We start from the raw sequence: 19,760 nt of genomic DNA on the forward strand, positions 1-19,760 counted from the left end.
CAGTTCACAAATTAGACAACGTACATAACGCACAGTAACTGAAATATCAGTATATTGTATCTTAATTCCCACTGCATACTGGCTGTTTTAGTGAACACTAATGTAATGGTTGGTAAAGTAAGTTTTCACTTTTTAACATTTTTCTCATAAAACATATTGAATTGATAATGAAACACCTCAAAAAATACTAGTAAATTTATTTTCATGTCCTTGAAAATATTCCTGTACCCATTTCAAGAACATAGAAAACCACATCTCAGAAAAATTGTATGGCTTGTCTTACTAGCATGGCAATATATGATTTATAGGGCTCTTTCCTCATCTTCTTCTTCATTTCATCTATACAAGAGGTTCTTGAGTTTGAAACAACATTCAACATGACATGACACTGCTCTAATGGCAACAGCCTAAGTCCTTCTCAGCATGTTTCAGTAGGTACCTGCTGTGTCCTGACACTGCATGTACCTGCAGTGAATGTTCATAGTGATTCATTGCCTCACCCTGTCTTATTCTGTCCAATAAACAAATTAAACCAAGAGGCCCAATGAAGAAACAACATGCACAAACCTACTAAAATATTTTAATTGCAATTACTACAGAAAAAGTTTCATTTGTTAGAGTGAACTTGAGATTTTAGATTTCTTGATCAGGTAGGTTTACTCTGAAACTTTACACAGTTCACGTGAGAGAGATTGACTCCTCACACATACACCTTTTTTTTTAACAGGAAGAAAAAGAAACTCAACAATGTGCTGCTAATTGCTAGACAGGAGCAGAACACATGAACCATACTCCACACACAGCCAAAGAAGTAAAAGTCTTTGGCTTATTTCTTGCAAATCTGTTTATCATACAGGAGACAGAACTCTTTCATTGTCATCTCTCTCTCTCAAAAGGCATCCCTGTGTAAATATACTTGCAACTAGACCCAACACTGTATTGTTATTATTTATGTAACAGATATTGATGCTTTTCATCTTTCACCTCTTTAAATGTTCAAATTTAAAGCAAACACTACTTGTTTTTCTTACACAAATCTTAGTATCACAGTATATCTACATTTACAAGAATAGTTTTAGCACTAATTGTCTTAACACAGTTTTGAGTATGTTTTTTAAAACTTACCTCTGTTAAACCTATATGAGGTTTTTTAATTAGGTTCTGTAAACAACTGCTTAGAGTTCTTGTAAGCAGCAAATTTGTAGATTTTCTGAGCATATCATCTATTTCTGTTGAGCTGAAAAAAAATGTTTATTTTTACTGTACGGGACAATATTTTGACAGTAATACTTAATATTTTTATTTTTTTCCCAGCAAAGGGAATTTTTCATGTTAAGAATTCCCTATATGCATTTAATTTCTGGTTGCTCAAAGTCTTCTGTGATCTAACACACAGAACACCTCTTTCACTTACCAAATTATCTATTAACTGAATTTCAACACTGAAGCAAAATCTGTTATTTTTAGATTTTGGACATGTTTATTGACACAGCAGTTCGGAAAGAGTAATTTGTGGGTTTTAATGAGTTACTAAGGAGGTCAACATGCGCTCATTAGTACGTGTAAATTATAAACAGTATCAATTAAGAATGTGTGAAAGCAAGTCATTTACATCTTTAACAGTGCAGAAGTTGGTAACTGGCCACGAATACCTTCCAGATTTCAGATCTATGAATGTTATTTTATGTAATTAAAACTAAGCTTTTGAAGGCCACAGGAGGAAAGGAAATGGGAGAATTGTGATGTTTTCCATGAGAAAAAGGTGGGATGGAAGAGGGAATGAGGATGCAGACAGCACGTTTTGTTGCAGGAGAAATCATTGCTAAGTAAACTCAAAGCACTGAGAAGGGAAAGACCATTCGAAGTAATCAGGGATGCTACACAATTATTTCTGAAATGGTCAGTATCAAAGTATATTTTTCAGATTTTACATGCTTTGTTAAATAAATAAAATCTCTAGATTATTCAAACCAATCAATACTGTTTAAAAACCCCCAGCAGTGTTTTAGACAGCTTACTATGCCAAGCTACATTCACCCATACAGACATACACATATTGTATATAATATATATACACATATGGAATATACACTATAGCATTGGGAATCATAGATTAAATATAAATAATTATATATGTAAATTATATGTAAATTATGAAACAAGCACAGCTAACAAGTACACAAGTGTCATGGTTTAACCCCAGCCAGCAACTAAGCACCACGCAGCCGCTCACTCACTCCCCCCCACCCAGTGGGATGGGGGAGAAAATCGGGAAAAGAAGCAAAACCCGTGGGTTGAGATAAGAACGGTTTAATAGAACAGAAAAGAAGAAACTAATAATGATAATGATAACACTAATAAAATGACAACAGTAATAATGAAAGGGTTGGAATGTACAAATGATGCGCAGTGCAACTGCTCACCACCCGCCGACCGACACCCAGCCAGTCCCCGAGCGGCGATTCCCCGCCCCCACTTCCCAGTCCTATACTAGATGGGACGTCCCATGGTATGGAATACCCCTTTGGCCAGTTTGGGTCAGCTGCCCTGGCTGTGTCCCCTCCCAACTTCTTGTGCCCCTCCAGCTTTCTCGCTGGCTGGGCATGAGAAGCTGAAAAATCCTTGACTTTAGTCTAAACACTACTGAGCAACAACTGAAAACATCAGTGTTATCAACATTCTTCGCATACTGAACTCAAAACATAGCACTGTACCAGCTACTAGGAAGACAGTTAACTCTATCCCAGCTGAAACCAGGACAACAAGAAAACATACTTTCATTTTGATATATATTTTTAGGTCACCTTGAAGTTATAGGTTACCTTATAGTCACATTCCTGATACTTTTAAGCTTACCTGCGGTGAAGTGACTCTGAAAACTTAAGGCTTGCATAAATAAATTCCTTAACCTGGATATAAATCTGAGGCACTGACTGAGACATTGGAAGCTTCTTTGGAAAGGATTGCTGTGAAAATAAAAGATAATACTATCTTACACTTGAAACTGATTCTAAAGGACAGCTTGGTATTAAACACAACAATTAGAAAGGCACTTCACACTATCAATATGTTAATCTATCTTAAGCTTTTCTGTTTCTCACCAAATACAAACAGCGGTATGCGTTGAGCTGACTTCTACATCTGTTCAAATAGCGTATAAGCAAAATAGAACTTTATCACTTATTTAAATTACAATAAAGTTTGTAAACTTTATGTAATTTAAGATCCCTCTGTAGAAAGCAATTTACAAACACACATTAAAAAACAGGTCTCAAACTGCTTTTAATCTGAATGAACAAGATAGATGTAAGTGGGATGGGAGGTTAAAAAATGCAAATTTTTTTTTGCCAAAGAAAGCAGTGGGGGAAAAAAAAAGGTTTGAGAAGTTCAATACATCTGGGATTTTCAAAGCATCTTGAGAATGTTTAGGCATGTATATTTACTATCATACATTTACTTACTTTCTCTCAATGGTTCACAAAACCAAAGCAGTTTGAATTCTTTTCAACAATTTGGATTAACATGTGAGAAATACTAGTAGTCTGTAGGAATAAAATCATGTTTCTTACTTCAATTTTAAAGCTGATATTGTATTTGGGAGGACAAAAAGAAATAAATTCAATTAAATCTACACATACCAAATAGGTATTTCTGCATTGAATACATAATTTTTGAAATTTGCAAAACAATTATTTTTCTGTTTACGACTAATAAATGAGAAAAATAATTAACAACTGGTATCATCCCTGGAGAATTTAATTTCTCTAAAAGTAAAAAGCATTAATCAACAGGAACTCAACATTTGTGTATTAAAAAACCAAGACAAAACAGATTACTTTGACATTCTCCTAATCATACCTCTTCATTTAAGATTAGGTGGTGTGACAAATATGTGGTGTAAGCGCCAGGCTTGTGTGTCATTCAATGATAGCAAACCTTTTTAACAATAAAATTTACTTCACATGTGTGTTCATCTGATTTAAGCAATTAATTTTGACAGATTAAACAAGTGTTATTACATAGAACTATTCTGGATCATCACAGTATTCTGTAAGCAGGGCTTGAGTTTCAACCTTCATATATTCAACAATCTAAGAGAAGCAATTCTTTATCCTCTACAGTGTCTGGCCAACAGGGAGGACACACCACTTCCTGATTATTAAAGCAGGCAGCAAGAAAAAAAAAACAACAACCAACAAACAGAGCTACAACCAATTGTTTCCCTTCTGAATACAGAAAGGGAGTAAAATTAGATTATATAATCAAACCATGATAGGTTGGCACATTCAATCTAAACAGCAGAGCGCAGACAAGACTGTTTTATCCAGTCAGATTGGATTTGCTATGTTAAATATCTAGTAGGTTCTGGTCGTAATTCTGCCTATATGCTGCAAGCAACTCCTGTGATAAACCTACCTGTAAAACGTGAGGGTGATTCATCCTAACCTACAGTTAAAAATGAGACACACGCTCATGTTCGTCTCTTTTTATACTAAATGGAGAGAAACAGACATTTTCAAAGGTGAAATTCCCCTTAATCTGTAAAAGGTATCAGAGATGCATCAAATGAAATTAGCCCTCTGGGGTGTCTATTCCTCTCGATCAACCACACAGGCTCCTTCAGCGACTAGCCTGAACTTAAACATCTTTTTTTTTTTTTTTTTTAAACATCAAAATGTAGATTAAATTAACCCACCCAAATAGGACCTCCCATTGCCTTATAGGCTGAGGCAAGAACAGAGAGGTGAAGTGGATGAAATTGTAAACAGCAACCAATAGAAGTGATGTTGCAGCATTTATAGTTTCCCCTCCATGTGGATTCCCTGCTATCTAATAACACATAAGGAACACACTGCAGTCTTTCTTTCAACAAAGATACTTAATGATTCTTTCTCCTCTATTCCACTGCCTAGTTGACAAAACTTTTACGACATCAGTTATCTTTGAGACTTCTGCCCCTTTGCTAAGTTTGGTTGAAGTCAACTAAACTGCTTCAAAAATTGCTGGGATGCAAGAAAAAAACCTCAGACTGCCTTATTTCTAATGATGTCCTTCTGCTTTACATACAGGTTTCAAAGCTCTTTTCAGAGATACGTAAAAAAATGTTTTCCCTGCTTTACAGATGAATTAACAGGGACAGAGAGATGTGAAATCACTTACCAGCACCACATAGCTGGTCAATGATAGAGTTGGGAACAGAATCCAACCTGATTGCTGGCTTTACTCTCAAGCTCACCAGCCCAAAACCTAAGCATCAGTGACATTCTGCCCATAAAATATCTACAAAAAGTGCTGCTCTCTATGAAATAGAAATCCCTCTCAGTGTCATAAACCAAAATAAAAATTGTTGGGTACAAAGAATACATTTCTCTTCTGGTGAAGTAAGGGCCAAAGCTTTGTATTAATCATACATGTATGTAATTACACATGCCCACACAAGTAATGTCCATACACGCATGCTAATGTATCAGACAGAGTGAGAGAGGCTAGCAGATAAAATTATTTAGTGCAAGTTAAAAATCTCTGTAATTTATTAGCAAAATATGTCATGCTAAATAGTATCTGGGGGGTGGTATACTTCCAACACTGTAAGGGATTTCCATTGTGTTTATCTTATTTTAGTATTATAATGGCTAAGTAAATAAATTTGATGGAGGAAAGCATCCAGAAAGCACTCTGGAGTCTTATTAAAAAATCAGCATAAAACCCACCTTTCCTTTTTCATCTTCACTGCAATACTGTATTAATGACATGCAGCTGTACATTTGCCTGGTAAATCCCTGCTGAATCATAAAATTATAGTATCTTTTTACTTTTGCAGATATCTGTAGCGATGGATCGTGTATAAATCAGCTTCCCACTACAACAGTTACTCCCACTGTCATGTGGTTCTTAGATTTAGTTCACCTCTACAGACTCCATCATGAGCCTGTTATTTCTTCATCGGTATTACGAAAACCATATTTGAATAGCAGAACATATTAATCACCTTTCTGTGAAAGGAGTTTGGAGTGAAAGAATGGCTGAGGCTATGAAAGAACATCCTATTGGAATGCTAGTATGGCAGAATTATTCACAGTCCCTTCACGTTTATTTTGCCCCACATGCACAAACACAAATAATTAATTTTAAAAGTGAAACACAAAAGTTGCCGTCTCTAACTGATCCGTTTTACACATATTTTTGCGATAGTACAGCATATAATAGACTGAGTTACTAAACCCAATGAGTTGCAACAAAATTTAACTAATTAAAGACTATATCAATTAAACTGTATTATTAATTTGTTTACAAAACAATGGGTTTCATTATTCACTCAAACATCAGAGCAAATTACTAAAGCTTTAATTTTCATATTTACTTATGACTAGATAATTACACACCAAGGTGATTTAGCCTCTTAATCTACCTAGCTTTTCAAATTTTAATTGCTTTTTAATTATAAAAATCATTACTGTCCCAAGTGTCCTTAATTGGATTTCAGCAAACTTTAATAACATAAAACTTGTCCTTACCTTATCAAGTTCTGGATCTTGAAAAGGAAATTTGCTTATAACTATTTTGTATTCCTCTTCATTTGCTACAGGAATAGGGCTATAGTTGTCTGCTTCAAAAATATCCCTGGAGAATTAGTTAGTAAAGTAAAAAAAAATTAGGACGTGTAACTTTTTTACAGTACTTTCAAATGTTAAAACATGTAAATGAATATAAATTTTACCACCATACTTAGGTGTGCAGCTTCAAAAAGTTATGACCTGCAATCATAATTTCAGACATCCAAACTATTTTTAGATTAATTTGAAAGTACCTTGTATATGCTAACTCTTTATACTGTGTCTAATCACAGAGAAAAAATAGTTGAAAGCATTTTAATATGCATGACTCAAAGCATCATACAGCAAAGGAACTTTAGATTAACTACTTTACTACAGGGTAAACCATAATGAGATACTTACTAATTATGGTAGCCTACACTTTGCCTACACTAAAGCAGATATTCAGAGAGTCTCACGTAGATACCTCAGCTACATATTGTCAATGGAGACAATTCAGAGAACTTCAACTAGGCATATGGCCACAGATTTAAGTACCCTCTGGGCTTTTCTGTTACTCAAATGATGACACTAGGAGTCTAGAGAGCTGGAGAACCTTAAGTGGTCAATTTAATTTCAAGGTTTTCTGTAATACAATGTAACATATTTTAAGGTAAACAATTTCTGCACATTTAGACATCACACCCTATCTGCAAACAGGCTTTGGAGTACAGTCCCAGCCTGCCATGTTCCTGGGTTTACAATTTACTCAGTCAAATTATTCCAAGGAACAGGTGGAAACCAACCTGCATTAAAAAACGATGAAAATGTACTGACAATGTCAGTAGTCTGTCAGGGAGATACGCCTATCAGCTAACTGCAAACACTAAGACAACCTAAGTTAGGAACCTAATTCCTTATTGCAATAGCCTGGAGTTACTAGGTTCGTAATGAAGAAAACCAGATGTCTCCTGCTTGTTTCTCCAATCATGTCCTTTTGGAGACCTTCCTTCTCTCCATTAACTACAGAAGCAGTACTTGATGGATCTTCTAAATATTAGTTACATGTGATGAATATCTTAGTCCTATCCAACCCGAAATTCATAAACAACACTGAGTTAATAAATTCTTCCAGAATTACAAGTCTATCAAAAAAACTTGGAAGTTGGACAAAAACAATAGATGCAATACAAAAGGCACCATTATTTTGAAATACTAACCTGAACAATCCAGACCACTTTTTAAGAAGTGTTTCATTGTATTGGTCTCTTATCTCAAATAAAAGATCAAATAGTCGGTTCACGGGAAAACCATAGCCCTAAGGTATAAAAATACAGTCAATTCCTATCCCATGACTTCTGGACTCTGAGATGAGACTTATTATTCAATCTTGTCACTTTTATTAAACAAATTATAGTACTTTAAACACACCACTACAATTAGAAGATTATATATTAAATTCTCACCAAATACTTTATCCTATGTTACCAGTTTTCAAGTAGAAATTTGTCGCATTTCTCTCTAACATTTTAACTTGCTATTTATGTATATAACTAATCTTTTTTTATCAGTGTGTTAAACATTGCAAGAACACTTGTCAATGATGTTCATTTGGTCTTTCAGCTGGAGAGTTAATGATAACTGGAATGCTATTCTTGCTTAAGATCAGAAGCATTTATAAAAGACAAAAACGTACACAAATTACAAAGCTAACATTAATTTTGCACAGATATGAATAACTGGATGCTAGCTGGATAGCCCAGAATGCATACATCAAGTTGATAATACTGAAAAAGAGGAACCAAGGCAAGAAATACATATATTTTTAAAATATTCTTGTGTAATTTTATTCTTGATTCATATATATGATTCAGGAAAACCCAAAGGAAAAATTTGACTCTAGGATTTTCAGCTAAATTACTAATATAGTATGTACCTGCAAAGTATCAGCAAATACTACAATGAGATTCTTCAGTTCCAGAACAAGGTCGGGATCACTGCAATATGACTGAAAGGGAGAAATTCTGGTTTTGTTAAAAGAATTTAAACTATGGGACATATGTTTTCAAAGAATATTAGCACAGAAGGTTAAATTCTCCAGCCTTATCCCTTTACCTGACTGACTGCCTTAGTAAAAAACAACTGAGACTCACTTGTCTTCACTTAGTCCAGCTACATAAAAGTATTTGTTAAATTTTTATATGAACTATCAGTAGTATAAAAGCTCAGAAAAAGTAAACTAAAATATGAGATTCAATAAATATCAGTATGTTGTACTGAGATTCAAAAATCGGCAAATTACATTTATTTCAGTGGAACAGAAACACACGTCAAAATGCATTGCTAAATCGACATCAGAGAGGTTTCCACAGGACGTTCTTTTGAACACTAAGCCTGGGTCTAACTAGTGCTAACTGTGCCACCTCAGACAGCTTCCCAGCTGTATGGGGAAAACACTATAAAATACTAAGTAAGTTCAGATTACAAATTTGATGGTAAAAAGTCAAGACATTAAGTTATTTACTCTACTAAATGACTGAAATATGGAGGTGTGGAGTCATAAAACTAAGGCTTTCACCTCAGCTTCACTATTTGCAATACTGGATAAAGTAAAAAAAATATTTATATTAAAATAATTTAAAGCAGCATGAGAATATAGTATTGGTTAGAGACTATATACGCCTGTTTCACCTTTCTTTAATTTTTGCTCTTAGCATACTTTAGTAAAGTAAGGGTTTGATTTACAATACCTCATAAGATCACATACACTTACCTAAATATTAGTCTGTACTAGGATGACATTAGAAAGAGATTGTGATAGAATATGTTTTGATGGGTGTTATGCATTTTGAGAAGAAACAGTGATCAACTACATGACAAGACACTGAAGAGTTCTTTAGAGATTACATTACTTTTACTCCTTAAATTACCATATTCTTACATAGGTGTATAAATCCATATGCAGACAATTAAGTTGCAATGTATTTAACTTAAAAAAATGCTGAATATATCTCAATTTATCCCAATCCTCTAAAATTAATTAAAAAGTATGAGAACATCTCATTTATCATAGAACCTTTACTGATCAGTGGTACAACTATAGTTGCAATTTGAGCTTTTTCCCCATTTTTCCTCAGCATATATGAAATGTGAAATACTCCTTGAATTAAAGATCAATTGTAATAAAAATTAAAATAACATTGCATAAAGGAACTGCTTCTAGCAAACATTAAAAAGGGAAAGATAAAACTCTTCTATTTTTTTCCGATAGTAAAAGTTATACCAATAGTAAACTCTGAAGCAATTTACTATCAGTCAGTCAGAGTGAACAGTGGTATTCCATTGGTCTTCACAGAGGAGTAAGAAATAGCATGCAGCTAGTCAGCGTCATTGGAGCCAAGGTAGAAGTGTAACTTTAGGAGACACACTTTTAACGTACTGAAATCCTCAGTTGATACAGAATTTTTCTAATACCTTTACTTCAACATAAACATATCACTACTATAGCACTGAAGAGATAGCTCCAAGGGTTTTGCTGGTGGAGTTTATTTTGGAAACACTGCATTTGGAATGATAATTAGGAACTATTTCCTGGTGGTGCTTTCAGTGCCGAACCATTCAATCTGATCTAATGAAGAGGTCAGTTGAGACTAATGAGGAAGGATTGCAATAATAACAGCAGATTAACTCTGCATATTCTAAACTGCTGGACTAAGAGAAGGTTTGGAAGACCCAGTGAGTTGTAAATCAGTGGAGGATTATGCAAATAGTCCATGGCTGCAGATCACAGCCTGATACTGTGGGGAAAAACAAAAGCTTGGCAGGCTCCCTCTCAAATCTGAGCAATTTTTAATCACAAGGAAAAGAAAACATGAGAGGTGTAATTTTTCACTTTGTTACTATCCCAGCTTTAAATATACAGAGCTCTGAAGTTGGAGGATTTAAACTGCAATACTGATAAGACTTCTCACTTACTGAATGTGTTCTAAGAACAGCAATGATCTTGGAAAGGGCCATGTTCCAGAGTTCATCGGTATATGTTCTAGTTACCAACCCTTGGGTTACATGTAAAATGTGGTCTTCTACTACAAAGAAACTAAAACAAAATAATGCTTAAATTATTAAGTTGTTTTCTAATATTAGAGCAAATTCTACCCTTTCACACACAAGCATAGTCAAACCCTTCCCCACTTGAGCAGTGACACGTTGGTAGGTTTGGTGTTCTGCTTTGCCCAGCATGAAGTCAAAACGTGGAAAGTTTGTTTCATGACAACTGCAGCCCAGGCTGCTGGGCGGTCCTTGTGGGGCACTGTACTGGTAGGATCTGGATGCTCTTCCCTGCTCAGACCCAGCAACAACCACCCGCATGATTCGTGCAGAAACTGAATCTTGCAGAAGAAAGTTTTTGGACAATGGGAGAATGGAGGGTGAATTAAGAATCAATACAGTAAAACTGAAATAAATCTTAGTTTAGAAAACTTACCCTACAATTTGACTGAAGTATCTTCTATAGCCTTCTACTGTTTCATGCTTTCAGTGAAAAAGAAAACAAGTTTAGGAATAAAAATACCGCTAAGGACTACAACCCAAGTCAATGCAAAAACAAAAGTATTGGTTACCATGCTTGACTGCGGCTGCAGAACTAATCTTGCTTGTTTCCTTCTTTGTTTTCTGTAGTAATTTTCAAATATTTCTCCATCACCCTAAAACAAGACAGAAGTAGTTAAAACAAGAACAGTACCTCAGTATGAAAAAGGCACTTCTTAAATTAAGGGTTGAATTCTCTTAAACTAAGCCACATATCTTGCATTTACTTCACACATAGACCTCCAGCTGACAGCAGCAAAGTTTTGCATGCATTAAATATGCAGAAATTACCTTCTTTTCTTTTTTTAAAGTAGCCTACAGAATGTACTGTAAATAGAAATTTTGCTCACGTGCCTACATTTTGTCAAACAATATTACCCATTTTAAGCAATATTTATGTTGTTAAACTACAGTTTTCAGAGTATATTAATATTTATAGACAAGGCATATTAACTATTACTCTATAACTGAAACTTATTGTCTCCTACAGTGTTTCCCTAGGTTATTCAAGAAACTAACTGCGTTATAAAGTTAAGTTACAAAAATGTTTCTGTGAATATATGATACATCTGAACACTGCCTGTGTTAGCTTTGCCTGAGAAAAAACCCCCACACATGAGATTTATTTAATATTTGCTTATTCTCTTTGGAATTGGTAAATATAATGACTGTGGATTTGGATTTTTCTCCTATCATGGTGCTCAAAAATACAATACCCTCTGTGCCTAATGATTATATTGTGAGGAATTCAAGTGACATCCTACCCATCTCATTAAGATGGCCATTCAGCAGAAACCATCTGTCCATTTGAAATCAGTGCTACATTGACTCATCTATCTACTGAACACAATGTAATTTGTATGCAAGCAGAATAAAGCAGCTTAGCATTTTTAAGGTTTGTTTTCACTTCATGTGCCAATTATTAGGCTAGTGCTGTTTAGAATTCCATTACTTGGGCTTCCAAAAAATCTTCAAATGAAATTATTACAGAGATTGTACATTACTAAGCCAGCATTACTTACCTAACTCCTTTATAACAAAGAAAGTTTAAATTTAGTATTTTAAGTTCATAATGAATACTTAATCATATTTAGAAATACTGCTAACCTAACAAAATGTAAAAGTAAAAAAGAGACTTGGCTAAAAACCAAAAAAATCCACTTGAAACTGAGACCCAAATTTACTAGAACACTTTCTGTTGCAGCAGAACTTTACACAGTGTGTTCTAATTTATACTAACCATTCACCTCCAGCCCAAATATTCAATGCAGTTTTCAGATGCACAAAGCCATTATTGAATTGTGCTTCCAATGCCAAATCTCTACTCAGTCCTGACACAAGCTTCTCAAATTAAAAAGAGTAGCTGTTCTTCTCAAATCCACACCAAAAATGGAGATGTAAAATATCTTACGATTATTTATAGACCGTGCTATCCTATGCAGTCAAGATCAGCAATTCAGGCATAACGACTATTTTAAAGAGATGTTCTAAAGCAATCAGCAGAATACAGCAACAACCCTGATGATTCACTCACTGAATCAGCAAAGGAAAGGCAAGATAAAATATACCGAAGCAATGCATTTGTTTTGCCCAGCTTCAAAAAATTCATGAGTTTATATCAATAGAAATAATAAATCAGTTCACATTAGGTTATAAATTCTAGGGATACTGCTCATATATCAAGTGTTGTTTCACACCATAGTTACATTTATTTTATACTGCTATATAGCATTCAGTTAAAAGGTAACATTACATGCCAAAGAGATCAAGGGTGTTTTCACCAGAATTTAAATATACAGCATCTCACATAATATATGGGCTAAAAAAAAGCTCTTTATATATATTGCCCAGAAGTTTCTAGTCTAAAGAAAGGTTACCCATCAATAAATACAGTCTGTTTGGTATGTATGTATCTTACAATCACAAGCTACATAGTATTCTGAGGTATATAAAATTCTGCTTTCTTGTTCAATATGAAGAAGCAGAGTAGAAAACTACTGTCCTGCATAAAAATAGAATATTTTCCACAATTTTGTAGCAGAGAGAGAATTCACTGAGAAGGTGACATTTGCTGTGAGATTAGTCCTTGATCTAGAAATGTAATGAATAGCCACGTGGTATCAACTCCCCTCCTTTGCTGTCGTCATGACGTTCTCTAAACTCCAGAAGGGATGGTTTACAACAGGAGGTAAATGAGAAGGACTCCAAGAAGGGGTTAATGCACAACTCTTGATAATGCTACCATGGCTTATTAATTAGATTATGCTGGCAGGAAAGACAGAAGCCCTATTCTGAAGACATCAACAACCCTTTTTTGGTATCAGAGAGCACTCCAAGTTGTTTTCTGTCTCCAGTAAATTTGGAAGCTGGCAAACTTTCTGTGCAAACCCAAAGAGCATATCCTTGGATCAAGGATCCAAAATCAAGATCCTTGTCAAAGTGAAAAACATACTCACATATTACTTTTAAGTGTCATCTATTAATTTTACTTCAACTGGTATATTTAACTTAACACATTCTTTTTCATATGTTATTTCACACTCATTTCCTCTGTAAAAAGAAATGGTCCATTCTTTTTTAATAGTTCTGGTAGCCTGTCTTTCTGTCTGTCTTGTTCTTTCATTGAGATGAATAATTACTCATGTAATTACTGATGCTTTTGTTTGGATTCTTTCTTTAAAAAACAAAGTAATTTCAAGATATAAGTTTCCATATTACACAGCTGCAAGGATTCCATAAAAAGAAGATAACCCAGCCTGAATGCTTGAAGCCAGGTCCAGCTGAGATTGTAGGATTAACAATACTTCAGAGTACTTCATCTATATGCCCCAATACTTATTTTATATGTAATCTGACTTAAAAAGTAATTGAGACATAGGAAATGTGAGAAAATAATAAATAATTTATTACCAAGTTTCCCCCCAAAAGTTTTCGTCCTTGTTAGCTTGTGCATTGTATCTCTTTTACAGCAGCTAAAATGGGCTATTGTGTCTCTGCCACTGAATCCCACCTAATCTGCCTGAGCTCAGCCTGTCACAATCTCCAGTTTTTGCTTGCTATTTTGCTCTACTATTCCGATTTCCACAAGATTCAGACTGAATGTTCCTGTATTTTGTAATATTGATCATATCCCCCCAGACATTTAGGTAACATGGAACAGGTGGGAGAACTGCAAAAGTGACGATACCACTATTGAGGCAGACATGCATATTTCACATATATTCTTAAGAACACTTATTTAATTAATGTCTTGCTGTGTGTCCTTTATTATGCATATAAAATAAAACATGTATCCGTGCCCTGAGTATCCATACTCTACTGACCTCAACTGGCTCATCCAGAACTACTACTACTAGAAGCAATATGCTTTCTTTCTTAGGAACTATTACAGTATGAAAAATACAAAAATGAACATTCAACTTCAAAAAGTAAAATATCTTTTTGAGGTCACCTTAATACATACCAAAACTGAATAGATGTGCAAACACCTATAGACTGGAGAAAAGTCTACAAGATCTTGGGCAGTTAAAACCTGAAGAAGGAAATGAAAAAGAAAAGTATATAAAGCATAAAAAGCATATAATGTGCAAAATGTGATACATGACCAACAGAACTTGTCCCCTTAATAAGGACCCAAAAATGGATGGGTTCTATCACAAATGTAAATTAATTGCTCAACTCTCCCCTCCCTTTGTACTACAGTACTAAATTTTATTCGTGTTACAAGACCAGAATCCTTTCACTGTGTTTTCAGAGCACCAGATTTAAGGTCTAAATACTCGCTGTTTTATTCAATTTATGAATACCGAATATTTGATAGCGGACAGAGTTCTAACACAAGCTGAAGTCCTCAACACAGAAATGCTGGCTTTAGCAATAGCAGAATATTCCAGTGGGCAACATATCATTTACAGTGGGCAGGTAATACATAATGTAAATTGCAACTGAATTCCAGAATAATTACAAGTTCTATCCCATTGAATGTCCCCAACCATGATGTTAAAGCTAGCATTAGTACAACTAATATTTTGGCACTGGTTTTTTGCCATAAAATGCTGATCTGGACTGGTATCCCTTGAAGGTGTTCTCTGGTTCCTCCTAACTAATGTTGACCATCTACAGGCAGCGTAGTGCAAGTTTTGTTAAATAAATCTATAAAATTCACTTTAAATAAAACATGCTGATTTAGTATAAAGTTACCTCTTCTTCATGTTCATCATCATCTTCAAATGTTCGCTTCAATGTAATTTCATTCTTGGATTCCAAAATTCTACTTCTACCTAAATGCATATTCCGACCATAGTTTAGATTATTCTGCTTCTGAAGAGCGGTACTAAAGGTTTTCTGCTGCTGTGCCTGTTTTAAGAGTAGTACCAATAAAGAGGGATGTAATGCAAATTTCATCACTGATGAGCATATGCTATGACATGAAAAACAGGTGGTGCTATTGAACACACATCAGTGTAACTGCAAGATGTCTGTCCTCAGCCTACACTGATGATTTTGTCTTTAATCAATTCGGGATGTTAAATTAGTTCAATAGCTAATTTCTGCATAATTTTTCCCTAATCCCCAGAATACAATTTTAAAGGAAGAAAAAAAAAAAAAAAAAGTAATCTGTAATTTTCCTGATCGTAAATTGCAAACAGAGAATCAATATTTAAATGAAGTACAGTTATCACAGAGTTTCCAGCTATTTGTTTGCTGTCTTCAGTTAAGTCTTAGTGAGCAGACAGCTGCAGAAGCCAAATACACTATATTGTCCTTACTATTGAAAGAAATGCAACAAGGTAGCACAGTATAATCTTGCGATTAAATTTCATTTATAATAATCAATGCTGCATTTTACAGGAACCTTTCTTTGATGACAAAATGGCAACCCAACCTGAACTCTGCCCAACAAATAGTCAAATTAAAACTTTGCCTGCTCTCCAAATAAATTTTAAAAGCATTAACTGCTTTAAACCTTGCCCAGTACCAGTGCTTTGAAGTGGCAGATTATTTTGTGATGGAACAGGCAAGGGCTCCAGCTGTCCCAGGTCTCCTCCTGGCTCTCACCTCAGTCCTCTGCGTTAGTTGTACTTTAGAAAGGACGAAGCAGTTATCTCAACACTTTTTAGTCTTATTCATCCTTGCCGGCTGGCCAGATAGGCTGCTCTTTGTTTTGGTGTAGTAGCTGCTGAGTTACAAACTGTCTAGGAGTTGACTACTCAAAGTATTTCACAATTTTTCCCAGGGAGGAAACTACTTCTTGTCTAGGACACAGATACAAACTTGGAAAGAAAGTTTGAGGCTACTGAAGTATCACACTGCTGCTTCCTGTGTTAGCCAGGAACCACTAGAATGACAACTTCACGTCCAGGAGAAGAAACTACCCAAGATGTCAGCAAGCATTTCACAGCTCTCCATCTTTACTCAAAGGTCTATGTGATGACTATAATCTTAGACAAATCTTTTGGGCTAACCTGAGACTATCAACACTGGTATTTTCAGTAGATAACAGGACTGAAGTCATCCTGTTAGGTTGGCTTACCTGCTTCATGGCAGTTTCCCCAATTCTGTCAGAATGCTTTCGAATACTCTCTAAGAAATCCTTGAGATCTGACATGGATATTTCTTTTATTTCTTCACGCAGTTTTGGAAGATTTTCTATCATTATCTGGCAAAACCGGTATTGGCTAACTCTAGGAAGATATAGATTTTCTAGCTGTTCCATTGTTTTTAAAGCAGAATAGTATCTACAAAGAGATTAAAATCAAATTGTGTAGCTTCTTATAAAATTTTAATAAAATACTTTGTATACCAAATATAGGATATCATTATCACGCATGCAATACATACCTAATGAAATTACCCTGTTCTTAGAAAAATTAAGAAACAAAAGGTCATCCATATAATGCTTTAGTTTGGAAAAAAAAACCCAACAGTAAACTGTGAGAGTGACTCAGCCAAGTCAAAATTTTAAGTAGGCTCCTATGGTATTAGCTGTTCTCATCAACAGAGTCCTAACACCACATGGAGCATCCTGCAGAATTGAGGCACTAAAGTCATAACGATTATTTCCCCTTCTAGATTGGATTTATTAAGGGTTTTTTATGAGTTCTTTTTTCTGAAACACAAATTGCCAATCACCCAACATTGCTGTATACGCACCAAACAATGAAAAAAATCTTGGAAAAGTGTGCCTGTATGTATCTGCCTTCTTTAGGTACATGTGAACATATACACACACCCACACCCCACCCTCTTTGCACCATCCTTAGCTGGAAAAGACATCTATACACTTATCTCAAGCAATATTTTTTCCAGCAGCATATCATATTTTGCTGTAAAGCATTAATCTATTTACTCTTCTGACAAAATACAGTATATCACATCAAGAAAACAACTACTTTGAAAAAGCATTAAGGTCAGAGGGTTTTAAAAAACCCAAACCAACAAAGACTGCTTAATATTCTCTATTCTTCCGTGTTCTATTAGCCTACAGACTATTTGTAGCAGAAATATGGAAGAATGGCCTGAGAGGGGGAAAAAACAAAACACCAATAAATACTTTCTCTCGTGTCCATACACTATGCAGATGTTGTACCATACATTCATAACTGTGTTGTGAAATTTTACATAAGGGACAATGAGTTTAAAGAAATACTCAAGTTAAAACTAAGTGTAAAAAGTGATTTAACTGCAAAATAAATTAAAAAAATTAAAGAAAGACTCGAACAATTTTGACAACAGAAAGCTACCAAATACTGAGACATCAACTCTATCTATTACTACAGTTATTTACCTCTCTTCACTCTCAGTTCTCTCATAGATTACAGGGGTTGTGGGGCCAAGACTTACTTGCTAAAACCATTTATCAACTTCAGGCCTGTAGCATGTAAGTAAAATCTTGACGCTTTCAGCTGATTTAGGGAAACATTTAAAGAAGGAAATTTTAATTGAAGGAAATTGGCTTTCCATGCTTCCTCTTATAATCAGTAGAGAGATGAACACCACAAAGAGGTGATTCAGAGTTGAGTCAGCCTCCCACATCCCTATTCCTGAAGTCAATACCCTTCTCTTTCACTTTCAAATGTCACACAGGTTCGTAAGGCAGAATGCTTGTGAAAATTTTTACTTTACTGAAAAGATGAAGCAAAACAGAAGTGGGTCAATACTGAGATAGACAGCTAAACTAAGATGGCAATAAACAGAAACACCATGATCAACAAATTTGTGATGTCAACAACATTTTAAAGAGAGGTGCAGGAAACAGGTTAAACATGAATAGGACAGCAATTAGTTGTAGATGTGACAGTAATTTTCCTTTATGTAGTATTCTTACCAGCTACGCAGCCCAGGAGGCTTTTGGAAATATGCATTTACTTTGGCCTATTAGAACAGAATAAAGTGAACCGATGCCTTCTAGCTTGGTCTTGGAACAGGAAAAGTAGAAAAACTGAGATCAGGCTAAGTTAATTTGCTGTTAGTTCCAACCCTTTCTTTCCACAAATACAGGGTAATATCCTCAGCCCATTTTTAGCTTCTCATATTATAACCTGAGTTTCTTTTTCTTCCTGAAAGTCCTACACAATCAGTACTGGAAAACTGCCAAATCATTTTGAAAGGGAAAAGCTGAATATGAGGAAAGTCCCTTCAAACGTTCAAGAAAACCTGGAAAAGTGTCCTTTCCAGTTCTTTCGCTTCTGGATATTACTTTGTAGATACAGTGAGTAAACACTTTCAAACTGAAATACAATTCAAGCTGCTGGCTCCCCTTCTGTAGACAACCAATAATAAATTATTAATACTACAGTCATAACTTCGTGTTCCATTCTGAAATAAACACATTGTTTTGAATTTTCTCAATCAAGACATTTCTAAGTTAACAATTCAGCATAGCTGGAGGATGGGAAAAATCTTCTCTTTTATTCAAGAATACAACTGCTTTCCGGACACTGCAAATAAAGAGGTTTCAAGTGTAAATTAGGAGCTTTTGTTTATTATATACTTGGTTTATATAAAATATACATAAGGTGATGGGAATGCTGCAGATAAGAAGGAGTCTGGGGGTTTTATGTGTGTGGTTTTTGTTTTTTTAAATAGTAAATGACCAAGAGTGCCACATGGTGAGACTTCTGGGGAATAAAACCATAATAGCATCAAAATCGTATAAAAGGTTTTTATTTAAATTATACGGATCAGCTTATCAGAACACTGTTAGTTCATCTGGAAGGTTTTTGAGTGCTGTCTCTAAGATCGGAATTAACATAATCCATTTTAAATCCATTCTAGAGTCCCTTACTAATTATATATATATGGAGCTCAGGACCTTGCCCTTTTAACATCTGTTCTGATAAAGCACTGAAGTCTTATTAATTTGAAGGTCATCTGCAGGTCAGGATTTAAACTAAAAAGTTTTGCATATCATTTCATGGAATGATGTATTTGTATATTTTGCTTTAAAAACATTCCATAGATTTAACTCGATGCTGAAGTTTTTGACAACAATATTATTAGTTCCCATCATATATTATCAATCATATAAGGTGAAGATTGCCTATTTGACTACAAATGAGTTAAAGAAGTATCTTCAAAGTTATTTTTTTTATATAAATATAGCAGTCCTCTGTCTATTCTCCTGAGCTAATCTTGTAA

General features: G+C 34.8%; 1 protein-coding gene across 4 annotated transcripts in view; it reads right to left on the reverse strand.

Annotated features, from left to right (window-relative positions):
* EXOC6 (exocyst complex component 6) overlaps positions 1–19,760 on the reverse strand; it is a 99,694-nt gene that overhangs the window by 50,743 nt on the left and 29,191 nt on the right. For 3 of the 4 annotated variants that reach the window (XM_052798291.1, XM_052798292.1, XM_052798294.1), the window contains exons 6-16: positions 16,654–16,858; positions 15,321–15,476; positions 14,584–14,652; positions 11,153–11,236; positions 11,017–11,063; positions 10,509–10,629; positions 8,470–8,541; positions 7,754–7,851; positions 6,516–6,621; positions 2,857–2,966; positions 1,126–1,237 (exon numbers count right to left, since the gene is read on the reverse strand). In XM_052798291.1, coding sequence (XP_052654251.1) covers positions 1,126–1,237; positions 2,857–2,966; positions 6,516–6,621; positions 7,754–7,851; positions 8,470–8,541; positions 10,509–10,629; positions 11,017–11,063; positions 11,153–11,236; positions 14,584–14,652; positions 15,321–15,476; positions 16,654–16,858 — 1,180 coding nt within the window. Of the gene's footprint in view, positions 1–1,125; positions 1,238–2,856; positions 2,967–5,711; positions 5,784–6,515; positions 6,622–7,753; positions 7,852–8,469; positions 8,542–10,508; positions 10,630–11,016; positions 11,064–11,152; positions 11,237–14,583; positions 14,653–15,320; positions 15,477–16,653; positions 16,859–19,760 lie in introns of all 4 variants that reach the window. The other variant, XM_052798290.1, reaches the window with a different exon arrangement.

This window comes from Harpia harpyja, chromosome 10 (genome assembly GCF_026419915.1).
Source record: "Harpia harpyja isolate bHarHar1 chromosome 10, bHarHar1 primary haplotype, whole genome shotgun sequence".
Classification (NCBI taxonomy): Eukaryota; Metazoa; Chordata; class Aves; order Accipitriformes; family Accipitridae; genus Harpia; species Harpia harpyja.